General features: G+C 38.3%; 1 protein-coding gene across 1 annotated transcript; it reads left to right on the top strand.

Annotated features, from left to right (window-relative positions):
* The first annotated feature begins 4557 nt into the window (after positions 1-4557).
* Positions 4558-13402, top strand: LOC140234301 (ectonucleotide pyrophosphatase/phosphodiesterase family member 7-like). Its single transcript, XM_072314363.1, has 7 exons — positions 4558-4876; positions 8503-8662; positions 9121-9367; positions 9704-10076; positions 10575-10715; positions 11256-11387; positions 13226-13402. Exons 1-7 carry the CDS (start codon positions 4766-4768, stop codon positions 13400-13402), a joined length of 1341 nt encoding a protein of 446 aa, XP_072170464.1. The 5' UTR covers positions 4558-4765.
* The last annotated feature ends 336 nt before the right edge of the window (positions 13403-13738 follow it).

The raw sequence follows: 13738 nt of genomic DNA, 5'->3' as shown, positions 1-13738 counted from the left end.
AGAGCCCTCTTCGCCGACACTGCGCGCATGCTAAACGAGATTTACGTCCCGAGCAGTCCCGAAGTCTCGAGCAGCACTCGGCAGCACTCGGATCGAAAACGGGGAACCGGCTATGACTCACATTTAGCGGGGCTCGTCATCTGATTTGTGCAAGTTCGTTGTTGCTGTTGTTGTTATTGGAGGGTCCCATTATTTAACATTTTCATGAAAAATACAAATAATGTGTCACAGACATAGGGCCTGCGAATAAACACGCTACAGATAATTTTTACGCATGATTGTTTTGTATTAAGATTCTGTCGATATTTTTCTCGGTTTGCTTAAAATTGTGATTACTGATGTTACATGGCGTAATGGCGGAAATTTGTCAAAAGTGTTCGACCTGCGTGATTTTTTTTAAATCATTTACACATGTATGAATTTCTTTCCCCCTCAAGATACAATCTTGTGCAGAAGCACCTTAATGGCCACCCTTTATACGCTCTTCCAAACAAAAAGAAAGAAGCAAATGTCTTATCTTATTGGTTTTATACACGTGTTTATTTATCATTGTATTCACATTACTGCATTGTTTATATCATTCACCACTGACTATTAGTGAAAAAGCATGAGAGTTAGTTTGGGGATTATCTGGTACTATCTTTTTGAACTTTGAACACTTCGGGGATCTTTAAGGGAGTGTTTGCCAGTGTAGCCCTATATCGACCGCCGCTCTATCTCTGCAGCGCTCGGTCATGTACTCGTTACGTTTAATCTCAGCAGGATAACTATTATTGCATCGTGTTTCACGTGCGTTTATGAATTATAATGCTTGTTTATCAACACAGTAAAGCGTATTCAATGCATGTATACAGTCATTCTGGTGGTCGTCGCTAAATTTAACTTAATTTCATTGTACCTAATTTCCGACAAAAGTATACAGTACAATATGCCATTTGCATATTAAAAAAAATAAGTACAATGTGACTATTGCATATTCAAGCGAAATTAATGCAAATCATTTTTTTTTTTTTACAATAAAACGGAACATACAGTACTTGTAGTTTAAGGAAATGCAAGGGAAACTGCTACTGAATCGTATCAAGGAAAAATGTCGGAAATGGAAGGAACTGCTGAAAGGCCTAGCTTGTAGAATGCAGTCCCCTCGCGGGTAGTGAGTGACGTAGTAGTAATTATCAAACGAAACGATAAGACAAATTGCATGGGAAACAAAGCGAATCATACGCACGCAATCACACACACAGACAGACACAGAGCAGCTCACTTACATACGCGTTAAGAGAGAAAAAAAAAAACACCGGAAGGTCAAAGAGGACAGAGAAGAGAAAGAGTTCAAGGGTCAATACCAAAGCACATTAGACCAGGCTTACCGAAATATGGACTGTATGAAAAGTGTGTTATATGAAATGAATCAAACAAAGCTAAAGGGATGGTATAGTATTGGTAGAGATGAGGATTGGGCTTTGAACTTTCTGTGAGATACCAAGAATTCGAAGTTTATTTGATGAAAATCGGTTTTAGAATGGCTGAGACATCCAAAAACAAAATAAAAAAAAGCGATGTTAATAAAAGGTGAGTCTCACCTTTTATCAGGATTGCTCTGTTTGCATATCTCAGCCATTTCAAATGGGAATTTTCATTAAGAATAAACGTTAAATTCCTCTTGGAATTACATGCTCTTTCACATTTTATGAAATAGTATAGAGCATACCATTCTAAGAGGAATTCAAAGTTTATTTGATGAAAATCGGTTTTGGAATGGCTGAGACATCCAAAAACAAATAAAAAAAAAAAACGATGTTAATAAAAGGTGAGTTTCACCTTTTATCAGGATTGCTCTGTTTGCATATCTCAGCTATTTCAAAAACCAATTTTCATTAGAAATAAACGTTAAATTTCTCTTGGAATTACACGCTATTTCACATTTTATAAGAGGTTTCTCATTATCTCACACACACACACAAAAAAAAAAAAATGTTAGAAACCTTAAGTTAGGTCTCAACCAAAACTATACGATCCCTTTGACATGTTTGAAAATGTTAAAACAATGAAATAAATCAGGGAGGCCCTGGCTAGATGTAGACGGCAGGTGATAACATGTCAGCAGAGATTCGTTGCCAAAATATGGTGTATTTTGAAAACACTCTCATGCTGTCAATAATGCTTCTCGAAGCAGTGGATGGAAATCAAGATTTAATACCATGATTACATTGTAGGCGTAACATTTCAATTTTCAAAAGTACAACGTGTATGTACAAGCAAACAGGGTCACGACTGTCTGTACACTTTTCATAATCAGATAATATTGAATAGTTCATTCGCTGCAATGTAGTATTTATTACACTTCTGTTTCGACCCATATTATTGTCAATAACAGAGATGGTAATGAGAAAAGTGCCTTATGTTCAAAATATTGCAAATAATTTTCTGTTAATCACGAACATGAATATGATTTAATTATTTTCAAGGAACATCTTGATATGACAATGTACTTCATTTTTGTAAATCAGCTAAAAATAGCTCTCAATATGTGAATTTTTGTGTATATGGACCAATATTTATCCTGGGGTAAAGATTTACAGTATGATTTGCTTGGCTGCTGTTCAGGGACGCAAGCCAAACACTTTACAAAGCTTTGAAAAGATACGTAAAAATAATAGGAATTATTATATAAATCTACACAAGAGACGTTATGCTTACATTAGCGCGAAGAAATGTTTTGGAACCTATGATTTCGGAGGTGGCATATTTTACCTATATAGGACTCCGGAGGTTTCGGTCCGTCGTACTCATGGGTGGATGACCAGCATGTGGTGTATTCCTAGTCACCACATCAAACCTAAAAGAGAGCGGAATTTTAACAACCACAAACTTCAGGTATTAAAGATGAGATAAAGTATAAAGCCGTTGCTTGGGTTAGATGTACGCAAGGTTTCACTCATCCATTATTCTTTATTTTGATATACACCTGCGCAAAGGCGGAGATTTTTTCCGGTTTCTTATTTCACCTGACTTTGGTCTGACCGTAAATTACACAATTATTATGAATGCTCGTTGGGTAATATTTACTACTACAAGGTATGTTTTCTCTGAAGTAACATACGAATATATTTCTGTACACATGATATTATAATTGCTTTTGAGATGAAGACAAGAGCATAGTATATTGTATGATATGAATGAAGAATAAAATGTAAAGTATTATAGTATACGACTAGATTCATTTCTTTCCTGTCATTTTTTTTTTTTGTGATGGGAAAGAGACTTTGTCCGTATATCTGTCTGTCTGTCTGTCTCTCTTTCTCTCCCTCTCTCCCACATCCTTGGTTGGTGTGCTTCTACGTACCCTGTCTCTACGTGTCATCGATAGGATTAGGCAGAGAGGGACATTTTGTTTGTTTGTTTGTTTGTTTGTTTGTTTGTTTGATTTTAAATCAAACAAACAAATGGAGAAATAATATTTCTCCATTTAATCGATTACAAATTGAATACATACTGAATAAAAATTTCAAAAGCACAAAAAGGCAAAGAATAACAAGTGTATAGTGTTTTAAATTGGCAATATAGCATTATACAAATAGATTAACATAAGTAATTGTATTGAGCAGTATACATACATAAATATGCAATAAGATATATACAGTACAGTGTACTTCATGGGACTAACAGAGATAGCTTAATGCAGGAGATCACCAGTACATGGATTATATATAATTATATATATATACACATGTATATACATATATATATATATATATATATATATATATACTATATATATATATATATATATATATATATATATATATACATGTATATATATATATATATATATATATATATATATATATATATACATGTATATATATATATATGTATATATACATATATATAGAAAGAGAGAGAGAGAGAGCGAGAGAGGGAGAGAGAAAGATAAATAGCAAGATAAATATATAGATAGACGGAGGGGGGGGGGGGGAAGACAGGGATGAAAGAGACAAGCAAATAGACGACTAAAAGTTACATGTTTGATTTTGAATTCAGCGGTGTGATGATAAACCTTGTGGGGCAGATGTGGAATACTCGCGAACGACAAAACAAATATACAGTACTGTACTTGCAGCCTCTGCACCTCTGACCCTTAATCTAGCATGAAAGAGACACTACATTTAACTGGTCGATTATGGTACACATATATTGGACATCGAATTAACTATTTCGTCTTTCACCATTTTAAGCATGTCTAGAAACATGAACTTTCTGCTCAACATGTAGTACTTTTTTGTCTCCTTCGTACTTTTATAGGATTATGCACCGTTCAGTAAATAGGTTAAGGTATTCAAAGTGGACTTTGCACTGCTCAACCAGGGAGGTGGGAAGAGCGTTCCGATGGAAAACGGCTCGCCCAAACTGCGGGGAGTTCGGCTCGATAGTAAAACTATCAGTTGCAATGTAGAACTGACAGCCACGGCAGCTGCGGGCAAGTTTTGGCAAGTCTGAAAGAAAGACTATAAAGGAGTTCAACGTTGCATGATGAATGTGCTCGTCTGCAATTTTAATGTTGCGTGTTAGTATGTTCTAGATTTTGTTTGTACTCTCATACTTCGAAAGGGGGTCAAAAGATTACATAAAATCAACCTATCAACTGCAGCAGGTAACTCCGGACAGCTAGTAACAGCTTACCAGCTGAGTTTTGTCCCGCCCGTAGTAGGCCTACCTGGTCTACTGATCAGCATCGCCTCGCCCATCTGGGAAAATCGGAAAGATGGTGACCAGCTTTCAAACTTGTCTCTCACTGATGTGTCTTCATCTTACATTCGTGATATTCGCAGTCGCCTGCACGTGCACAGATGGAGCATCAGTCGCTACCAGCAGGGTAAGTAAATTGCTAACTGGCGTTGGTATAGCCCGTGATCGCTTGATGATAGTCGGATACGGTTATTCGTTCACCTTAATCGCACGTATATGCCAGTAATGACATAAAAAATGTGCAATCTATCAGAAGAAGATATACGGCATTACCTCACCCAATCCAATGACAACGGTCCTGTTTAATTCAGGGTTTGTAGCAAACACTATATCAATTCATGACGGTCGAAGTCAGAATCAATTCATATCAATAATGAATGTAAGTGTAAGGGCACGACGATGCATCTCTTTTCTTTGACATAGGAAGCTACAGTAGCACTAATAATTCTAAACACGCGTATGGTTGCGCTATGGAATCCTTCTGTTGGACTCTAATCGAGTGCACCAAAGTCCCCGTCCCCAGGTCGTGATGCTCCCAAATTTGGGAGACTCAGATTATGGTCTCCCTATTTGCTGGTACAATGTACTCACTCAATGACAAAAAAAAAAAAAAAATGTGAAATAAATGGCGAACGGAAGGCATGTGAACCCTTTTCTACGAAATAGTTACTACCTCATAGTTAAAAATGCAGTACGTATTTTTAAAGCTACGATGTAATTTGATTCAAAGTTGACAGCAAAACTGTCAAGTCGAGAGAAGTGAACCGACCGAAAAAAAAAGTTGTTTTGATACATTAAATGCATGAAAGGTAACCCCCTCCCTCCGCACACACGCACGCATTTCCTCGAATTCGTTCTTGAATTCGTTCTTGAATTCGTTCTCTGTGTTTTTCACCAAATTGTGCCAATTACTCTCTATAGCCTTTGAAAACAAATAAACGAACAACGACAACACCGACTGCAACAGCAACAACAAGTCATAGCAAAAACTGTTGGCGCGCAAACAAAACTTTCAGGTGACCGACTCCTTTGGTAATACATTTTGTATCGACAAAGCAGCAGATCCCCAAAGCTATATATCGTCTATGTGATTAGAGAAATAATTAGTACTCCAGATGAGATGCGTGAATTTCACTACAAACCAAACTTGCAAAACCTTTCAGACGGCTTATAGAAGTAGCCGAAGGACCTAAATAGCCTCTGTCAAAAGCATCTAGAAACAGTCAACTGCACAAAGTAGGAATTATATTTTGGTTCAAAACTCCTTCTCTTTCCTCTTTCTTTACCTTCTCATATACATGAATGTATATTCTAATATGTATCATAAAGGATGCTCTACATAGATATATGAACCTGTGTATCATCTTTGATAGCTTTGTGAGATAATTACTTGTGTCCTCTCTTTGGCTTTGCAGTGAAGCTTACAGTGCAGTGATCAGTCACAAACGGCAACAAGTGCAATAATAAACACACACAACAAAATGGCTCTAACGCTTGTACTTCCCTAGCGACAGACGATGTAGGCTAAACAAAGTGAAGCTATGAAAACACGAATGCAGGAAGTAGTCAAGTAAATAGGCCATTAATAACCACTCTATTATGATGGGACGGTTATTCTTGTCAGGGCAAGGTTATGATAATATTTCCTTTTTTTTTTAATCCTCGTGTCATCATCACAATCATGTCAATTTTGCATGATGTTCCAACACAGGCTCCTCAGTGTTTAAAAGGTGTAAGTACCATTCTTAGGTTTTGAACATCATAAACTACTTATCGGAGTGAATTGTGCAGGGGTACATAATATACCCCGCACTAAACGAGAGTATCTGGAGAGATGTTGAAACGACTGCGATTAATATAAGTACTTTCTTTCCATTGAGTTTACCTTTTATCTTTATCCTTTACACACTCATTATCCATTCTAATTTCAGAGTCTGAATAATCTATAATTAACTTGAAGGACAGCATAAGTGGAATACAAATTGAATCTCAAATATATAATTCGTGATGCTTGAATAAGGATATCAATAAAAGACAGCTCACGCACGCAAGGCTCCTTCGTTGTCCTTACAAAATAATAACAACAATAATAATAATAATAATAATGGCAATAATAACAATAATAATGATGATGATGATGATGATGATAATAATAATAATAATAATAATAATAATAATACTAATAATGACATTCAACTTGCTCAAAGGATATCCGTATTTGAGATATCAAGGTACTGTCGCATCAGAGATCTTAACGTCAGGTGGATCTCTAGCTTCCTGAACAACAGGAGGAAATAATTTGTGATGGAAGGTACATATTATTTCACCTTATGTGGAGGAATTAGGATCTGGGGGGGGGGGGCATTTCTTGAAGAAACTTGTCGGATAAAATGTCCGACAAGTCAATTATATCCGACAAGTTCAGAGAAATCAGCCAATCAGACTAAAGAATTTCTCAAAACTTGTCGGATATAATTGACTTGTCCGGATATTTTATCCGACAAGTTCCTTCATGAAATGCCCCCCCCCCCCAGGTGTCCCTCAAGAAACATCATCTCACTCCCACACTGCCAAGTGAACCCCTAACAAGGTGCCTGGGGTTCTCTTTTAGGACCTTGCTCCTTCCTCTCCTATGTGAAAAACCTGTCAGACAAGATAAGATCTACAGTCAGACTGTCTGCTGATGATGCAGTTATGAATGTGACAACCCTTTCACAAGGTGAGAAGTCATCAACAACTTCTTGATGATTTCAACAGATTCCACGTGGAGATATTTCTTTCTTCCTTTTCCTATGAGCTTCCCTATATGAAGACAATAAGCTTACTGAGCTTACTGATTAGCACAGCATCGTTTGGCATGATATCAGTATTGCCTGGGGCAAGTTATTTTTCAATAGGCCCCATTAATGCGTGTCCATAAACAACAACAACAACAACAACAACAACAACAACAACAACAACAACAACAACAACAACAACTGATACTACTCATCAGATGTTCAAGCAAGTGGATGATGGAGGTCATTGCACGGAAGGACCTATGCATCTCAGGTGGCATCGTGAATACGCCTTGAATGGTGCAGTCCTTGATTCTGTTTCTTTTACAGAATGGGTATCACCATCACCCTAGACCTGAGGTGGAACCGTACGTCATGTGTCGCGTTTCTGGAGTTTGCCAAAAGGCAAACAAAATCATAGCCTTCCTTCGTCGAAATCTGAACATAAACACCACTCAACTCAAACCCACAGCGTACAAAACCCCTGTGTTCCCTCTTCTGGGGTAGGGAAGCTACTACTATACACGAGAAGGTGTTTTTCACTTGCCTTCTGTATTATGTAGAGATAACCACTCTACATCTTGGCCCTTGCACAAGTCCAGGCTCCTAAACACACACAGACACAATCTGCATTAATATCTTCAGGAGTGAAGGCAGCAGATACTACTGCAGAAGAAGACACGTGGTGCATTTGGACTGACCTATCAAGTTCACCCCATCACCGTCATCAGTTTGATATTACTTGTTGACCACTTTTATACTGAGTCCCTTCCAAGCATCGCGAAGAATTTATGACAGTCATGAAAGGGAAAGCATCTGCATAGCAGAGACATACGCATTAGAACTGCACGCCTCAGAGCACTTGTTTATGTTTTAGCCGCTATTGAAAGGAATGATACATGACTATGTTGAGGTAAACAACATCTTAAAGTATTCTCATTTTAACTTGGCTTTGATTTGGTCTTGTTTTTATCAGGAAAAGGTCATCCTCGTCATGACTGACGGACTGCGGTGGGATCGGTTCGGCCAGGACCTCCCGCACTTCCTCGAGATCGAGGAGAAAGGTGTGAGGGCGGACTGGATGGACGGCGTCTTCATGACGATGACCATTCCGAGCACGTTCTCCATCGTCACAGGTTTGTCGAGTGGTCGTTGTCCTTCTCCTTCACCATACAGAATTTCGTGCTAACAGTATTTGCAGCTTATACACTGTCTTAACAGACCACAGAACTTTGGGTAGTCTCCGGAAAACGCTGGGAGAAGATAGTTACCTCGTGTGTGTTATGACGCAACACGGTGGACAGCCTCCCGGTAACCTCCGGAGACGAGACCCACGCGGTAAATCTTACCCTAGACAGTCAAGGGTAGCCTCCGGAGGGCACTCGGTTAGCTTTCTATTAAGATCAGGAGCGTGCCTAGTCTTCGTAAAATTCTGTAGAGTCGTGTACCTGTAAAGTGTTATGGATCGCACAGTAAACACTGTTAAATGATATGTGATAATTAGGTATGTATGGGGGCATGCGGGAGGGGGTGGTACGGCAGGATGATTAACTAGCCATACTCATCAAAATAGTTGTATAATCTCATTCCCCAGGTCTTTATCCCGAGAGCCACGGAGCCATGCACAACTTGTTCTTCAACGCCTCGACGGGAGAGAAGTCGCCGTCGTTCATGGCGACGATGAACTACACGGAGTGGTTCGACGCTGGCGCCGAGCCGATTTGGGTTACGGCAATCTTACAGGGACGGAAGGCCGGTACCATTCTTTACACCGGGGGTAACGTGCCGATCAAGGGTGTGCAGCCTAGTCGAAATATTCCCATAACACTCTCAGCGGCGTGGTAAGTATTGTCAATGACAATGACGGAAAAAAGAATACAAATCATTAAATCGGCAATAACAACTTATGGAATAGACGAACAAACAGGAAGCAAAGAGGAGAATGATGTCTTCTTATTGTCAATAACAATGTATCACTCAAGAGCGCAAGCGCATTCACAGATTAGGACATGTTTGTGCGTATAAATCTGTTAATATATGCAATCTATCATTATAAACGTACTGCAAATTCCCCAAACGCCAATTAGGTTTCTCGCGAAACGTTGGTAAATACCACTTGATCTTTATCATTGCTCGTGGTCATCATCCTCTCTTTATTTTACTACGCATCTTTTAAGTTTCGACTTGCCGATGAATGACCGCATCGACACTGCCTTGTCATGGATAACCGATGAGGATTTCGACGTCGTAGTCATCTACTTTAACCTGCCAGATTTCAATCTGCACGACTATGGTACCGAGGACGAGCGTTCATTTCAGACTCTATACGACGTCGATGAGTCTGTTGGTTACCTTTTCGAGCGCCTCGAAGAAGAAGGACTCAGTGACACCGTGAACGTCATAGTCGCTAGCGATCACGGTCATATAAATTCAGCGGATGGAAAACATGTTCTCCTTTACGACTACATTGACCCGGTCGACGTCGCGTTCAGCGTCGCAGACTATGGACCGTGCTTTCAGTTGAACCCAGTCGATGGCAAATTAGAAGAGGTGAGATATGTGAATTTTATTCCTGTGTATCCGAGACATTTTGCTTCATTTTCTTTTGTTTACTACCAGTATTATTAGAATGAACTTTGGCAAATTGTATATATGACTGGTTTGTCAGAAACTCGAAAGAAAGATACATTATATACTTGTCATGAAGAAGCATCCTGAAATTCAGTATAACTTTTACATAATCGTTATAGATTGGTAAAATAGCACACCTTCTTGATCTTTGCACTCTGTTCAATACTTGCTTTTGAGTAGGTTCCATCATAATTTCTTTAGCATATATACTAAAATTCAAACTTTCTTAGATTGACCATTGATGTTCTTTATTTTTGCAATTTCCTATTGTGCATCGTAGCTGGATTCATGCATCGTTTTACTTAATTATTTTGTATACATTTTCATTGAGAAATATGAAAATAAATCTAAATTCAAATTCTTTTTGGGTACTACATATCTTTGTCGATTCCTTTCTGCGTAACCCTTCGATCTCAGGTGTACAATTCCTTGAAGAACGCCCATCCGGCCCTGACTGTGTTCAAGAAGGGGGAGATGCCGGAACGATATCACTATGGCAACAACGAACGCGTTCTCGACATCTTTGGGTGTGTCGATCCAGGGTGGCATTTACATACAGTGAGTATAGGCCTATATACCAGTGTGTATATACCTTGATTTCAAAACCAAGAGGCACGGTGACTGTGCAACGCACTCCCTGTAGTCACACTTTGTTTAATTTGTCTGTTTGTCTGTTATCTTTTTTTGTGCGCCCAGTTTTTCTTGAGAATATTGTGAAGGAGAGAGTGTTCGTGTGCATTAAGAATGATGACAAATAATGGGCAATGATGTTCAGGAGATGACTATTCCTATAAGTCGATTTGTATCGTTGACATGGTGTAGTTGATTATACTTTGTGTTCTGATCGTGCTATTCCACCTGGGGAGAAAAAAAAAACACACTATAAAAACACCAAAACAAAACAGAAAAATCATACCAAATTAAGCCCAAAACATAAATCGTATGATATCATTTATTATGACATCTGAATTACTGTGATGTCAGCGTGTGGTCATAATATTTCTTTGCCACTTAACACCCCGGAAGGATGTGATTTGTTGCCGACTTGTACCCGCGGATTATATTCATGATATTTCCACAATGTTGTTGCTCTCAAAGACGATCGGTGTCAACGACTCGTTCCTAATATCCGACCACGGTTACGACAACCAGTGGATGGTGATGAAGTCGTCCTTCTACGCTCAGGGTCCCAGCTTCAAGACGAACTACCGTGGGCGTCCGATAGAGTCGGTGAGTCGTCTGATTTCACTATCTTCGAAACAAATAAACGTGCAAGTTCAAACAGAGCAATGTCCCATATTCTAAAGACCGGAGGACATTGAGCAGATGGAATATAGAAAATTTACTTTGTCTCTCTTCAATTCTTCATGACTAAAGAGAGACCCCCCCCCCCCCGCAAAAAAAAAGAAGAGAAAACACTTGTCCCTGTGGCATTTCTCCAGTTAAAGAATAGAAATAATATGGTCTTTATTTTTGATAATAATGTAATAATCATGTGGTCCTTCATCCAAGGTACCCTCTTCAGTATTAGCACTGTTCTGCCATTATTTATATCATTATCCCAGCATTGCCAGGTACCCATTTGTGCACATGGATCAAAGGGACGTTGTGGGTAATAACATCTGGTCAAGATCACTGAAATTCATGTAACTTATAGAAATCAGCCACCAGACAATGCCAGATATCTCTCAGAGAGAAGGACCAAGATCTATTAGAGACCTGTGAAGAAAATGACGGGGGAATAATTGATGCCTCTAAAAGACCAGTTGCGACCAACAAAAGTTCTTTAAATTAAAATTTTAGACTTTAGAGAAATTATTAACGAACTAGCAAGTGAGACCACTGAGCGCTCGATTAGAGATCGCTGAAAAACTGTTGAGAGACGGCGGAGAGACTATTTTGAACCAGTTCCAGTCTTGGTACAAGCCATAATGACCAGAGACTTCACTTGAAAATCATTACGAAAACTGTATTTTTCTTCTATTTCTGTCGGTGATTTTCATAGGATTTCAGCATATGGAATGGGCGTTTAATACTAGAATCTGATCATGAACATTGATGGTATCTAACTAACTTTAACTCTACCGTAGATGGCGTTAAATCATTTTTTTCTTAAACCAGTTTCACGTTCAGAAGGAATTTCAAATAGATATTTCGCATTCTGAAGTTTTGAATGAGGCGGCCATCCAACAAGAAACAAGAATCATCTGATAGAAAACATGAATGATGCGGTTCAATTCAGTTTCAGTTCAGTTAAGTTCAGTTTATTTTATTTTATTTAATCACGGCAATTTGCTTCAGCAAAGCTGTTCTGCAAATCCGTGAACAATATAAAAATAGCAGAAATACATACAAAGTGCATATACAATAATATAGAAATGAACAAGTGTCAGGTAGCAACAAAAACACAGAAACATTAAAAAAGTACGCCAAAAAAAAAAAAAAAAAAACCCGGAGCAAACACCCTAAAGAAACATGTAATTTCAACAATATCAAGTAGAGACAGGGAGAAAAGAGAGAGAAAGAGAGAGAGAGAGAAAGAAAATCCTACTGGGCAGTTGCTTAGGCTACAGCAGATATACATCAAGAGCTCGTTTGAAACTGGACAGAGAGAGCTTACATTTCAAATCATAAGTTAACCTATTCCAAAACTGGACTCCTCTAAAGGAAAGAGTTTTTTTCCTACTTCTGTTTTTACCTTACACAATATAAATTTCTTCACACTATTTCTCAAAAAATAATTTATGTGTTCTTCAAAATATTGCAAAAGATATTCTGGAAACATTCCATTAGAAATTTCATATCATTATTTGCGGGCATATCAAATCATTTTTTATGCGGGCATATCAAGTTACCATTCATAAAGGGAGTGGGGATGGGAGGTTGTTGCATTTAAGTAAGAGAAAAGAGTTCCCTTATACCGCATACTACAATGAAGGAGACATTCATTGCCTTAAAAATTGAAAATGAGGGGTTTCATGTTGCAACTGTTTCATAGTGTTCAGTGATTTTATGATATAAACATTCTACAATCTTTTCCTTTTGTACATTCAAAATCAAATCTAAAGGTCGATCTCTACGCCATGATGTGCGAGATCCTGTCGCTGGACCCAGCTCCTAACAACGGATCACGCGCACGCTATGGTCAAATGCTCGCCACAGGCTCAGCGAATCCAACCGTACATGGGTCTCTCTCCGCTGGACTATTGATGTTCTCAGCCTTTTTCTCTCAACATTTTATGTAGAATCAAAACCATAACCTTTGTCTTTCAATCAGAAGTGTCTACCTTCGTTTATAAGACTTTCGATTTTCACGATGCAACGGTAGTAGAGATGTGAGAATATAGGACCACTTGTGTTCGAGAACTTTGTAAGTTTTGTAATTATGTACACTAGTAAAGTACTACACTGTATTTGACTGAGGTGGCTGAATCATACAAATGATAATGATAATGAATAACATTTATATAGCGCTTAATTCTGATGTTTCTAAGCGCATATACATGCACATTGTTTACATAATATGAACTAAATATGAATGAATGAATGAATGAATAAATTAATTCATTCATTCATTCGTT

The sequence above is a fragment of the Diadema setosum genome, chromosome 10 (assembly GCF_964275005.1).
Source record: "Diadema setosum chromosome 10, eeDiaSeto1, whole genome shotgun sequence".
NCBI classification, from domain to species: domain Eukaryota; kingdom Metazoa; phylum Echinodermata; class Echinoidea; order Diadematoida; family Diadematidae; genus Diadema; species Diadema setosum.
This window is presented reverse-complemented; position numbering and strand designations above follow the sequence as displayed.

Excerpts from the sequence above, each read along its gene's own strand:
- LOC140234301 (XM_072314363.1), top strand. The coding sequence starts at position 4,766 with ATGGTGACCAGCTTTCAAACTTGTCTCTCACTGATGTGTCTTCATCTT. Across the intron at positions 8,663-9,120 it reads CACGTTCTCCATCGTCACAG|GTCTTTATCCCGAGAGCCAC; the intron begins GTTTGTCGAGTG and ends CTCATTCCCCAG. Across the intron at positions 11,388-13,225 it reads GTGGGCGTCCGATAGAGTCG|GTCGATCTCTACGCCATGAT; the intron begins GTGAGTCGTCTG and ends TCAAATCTAAAG.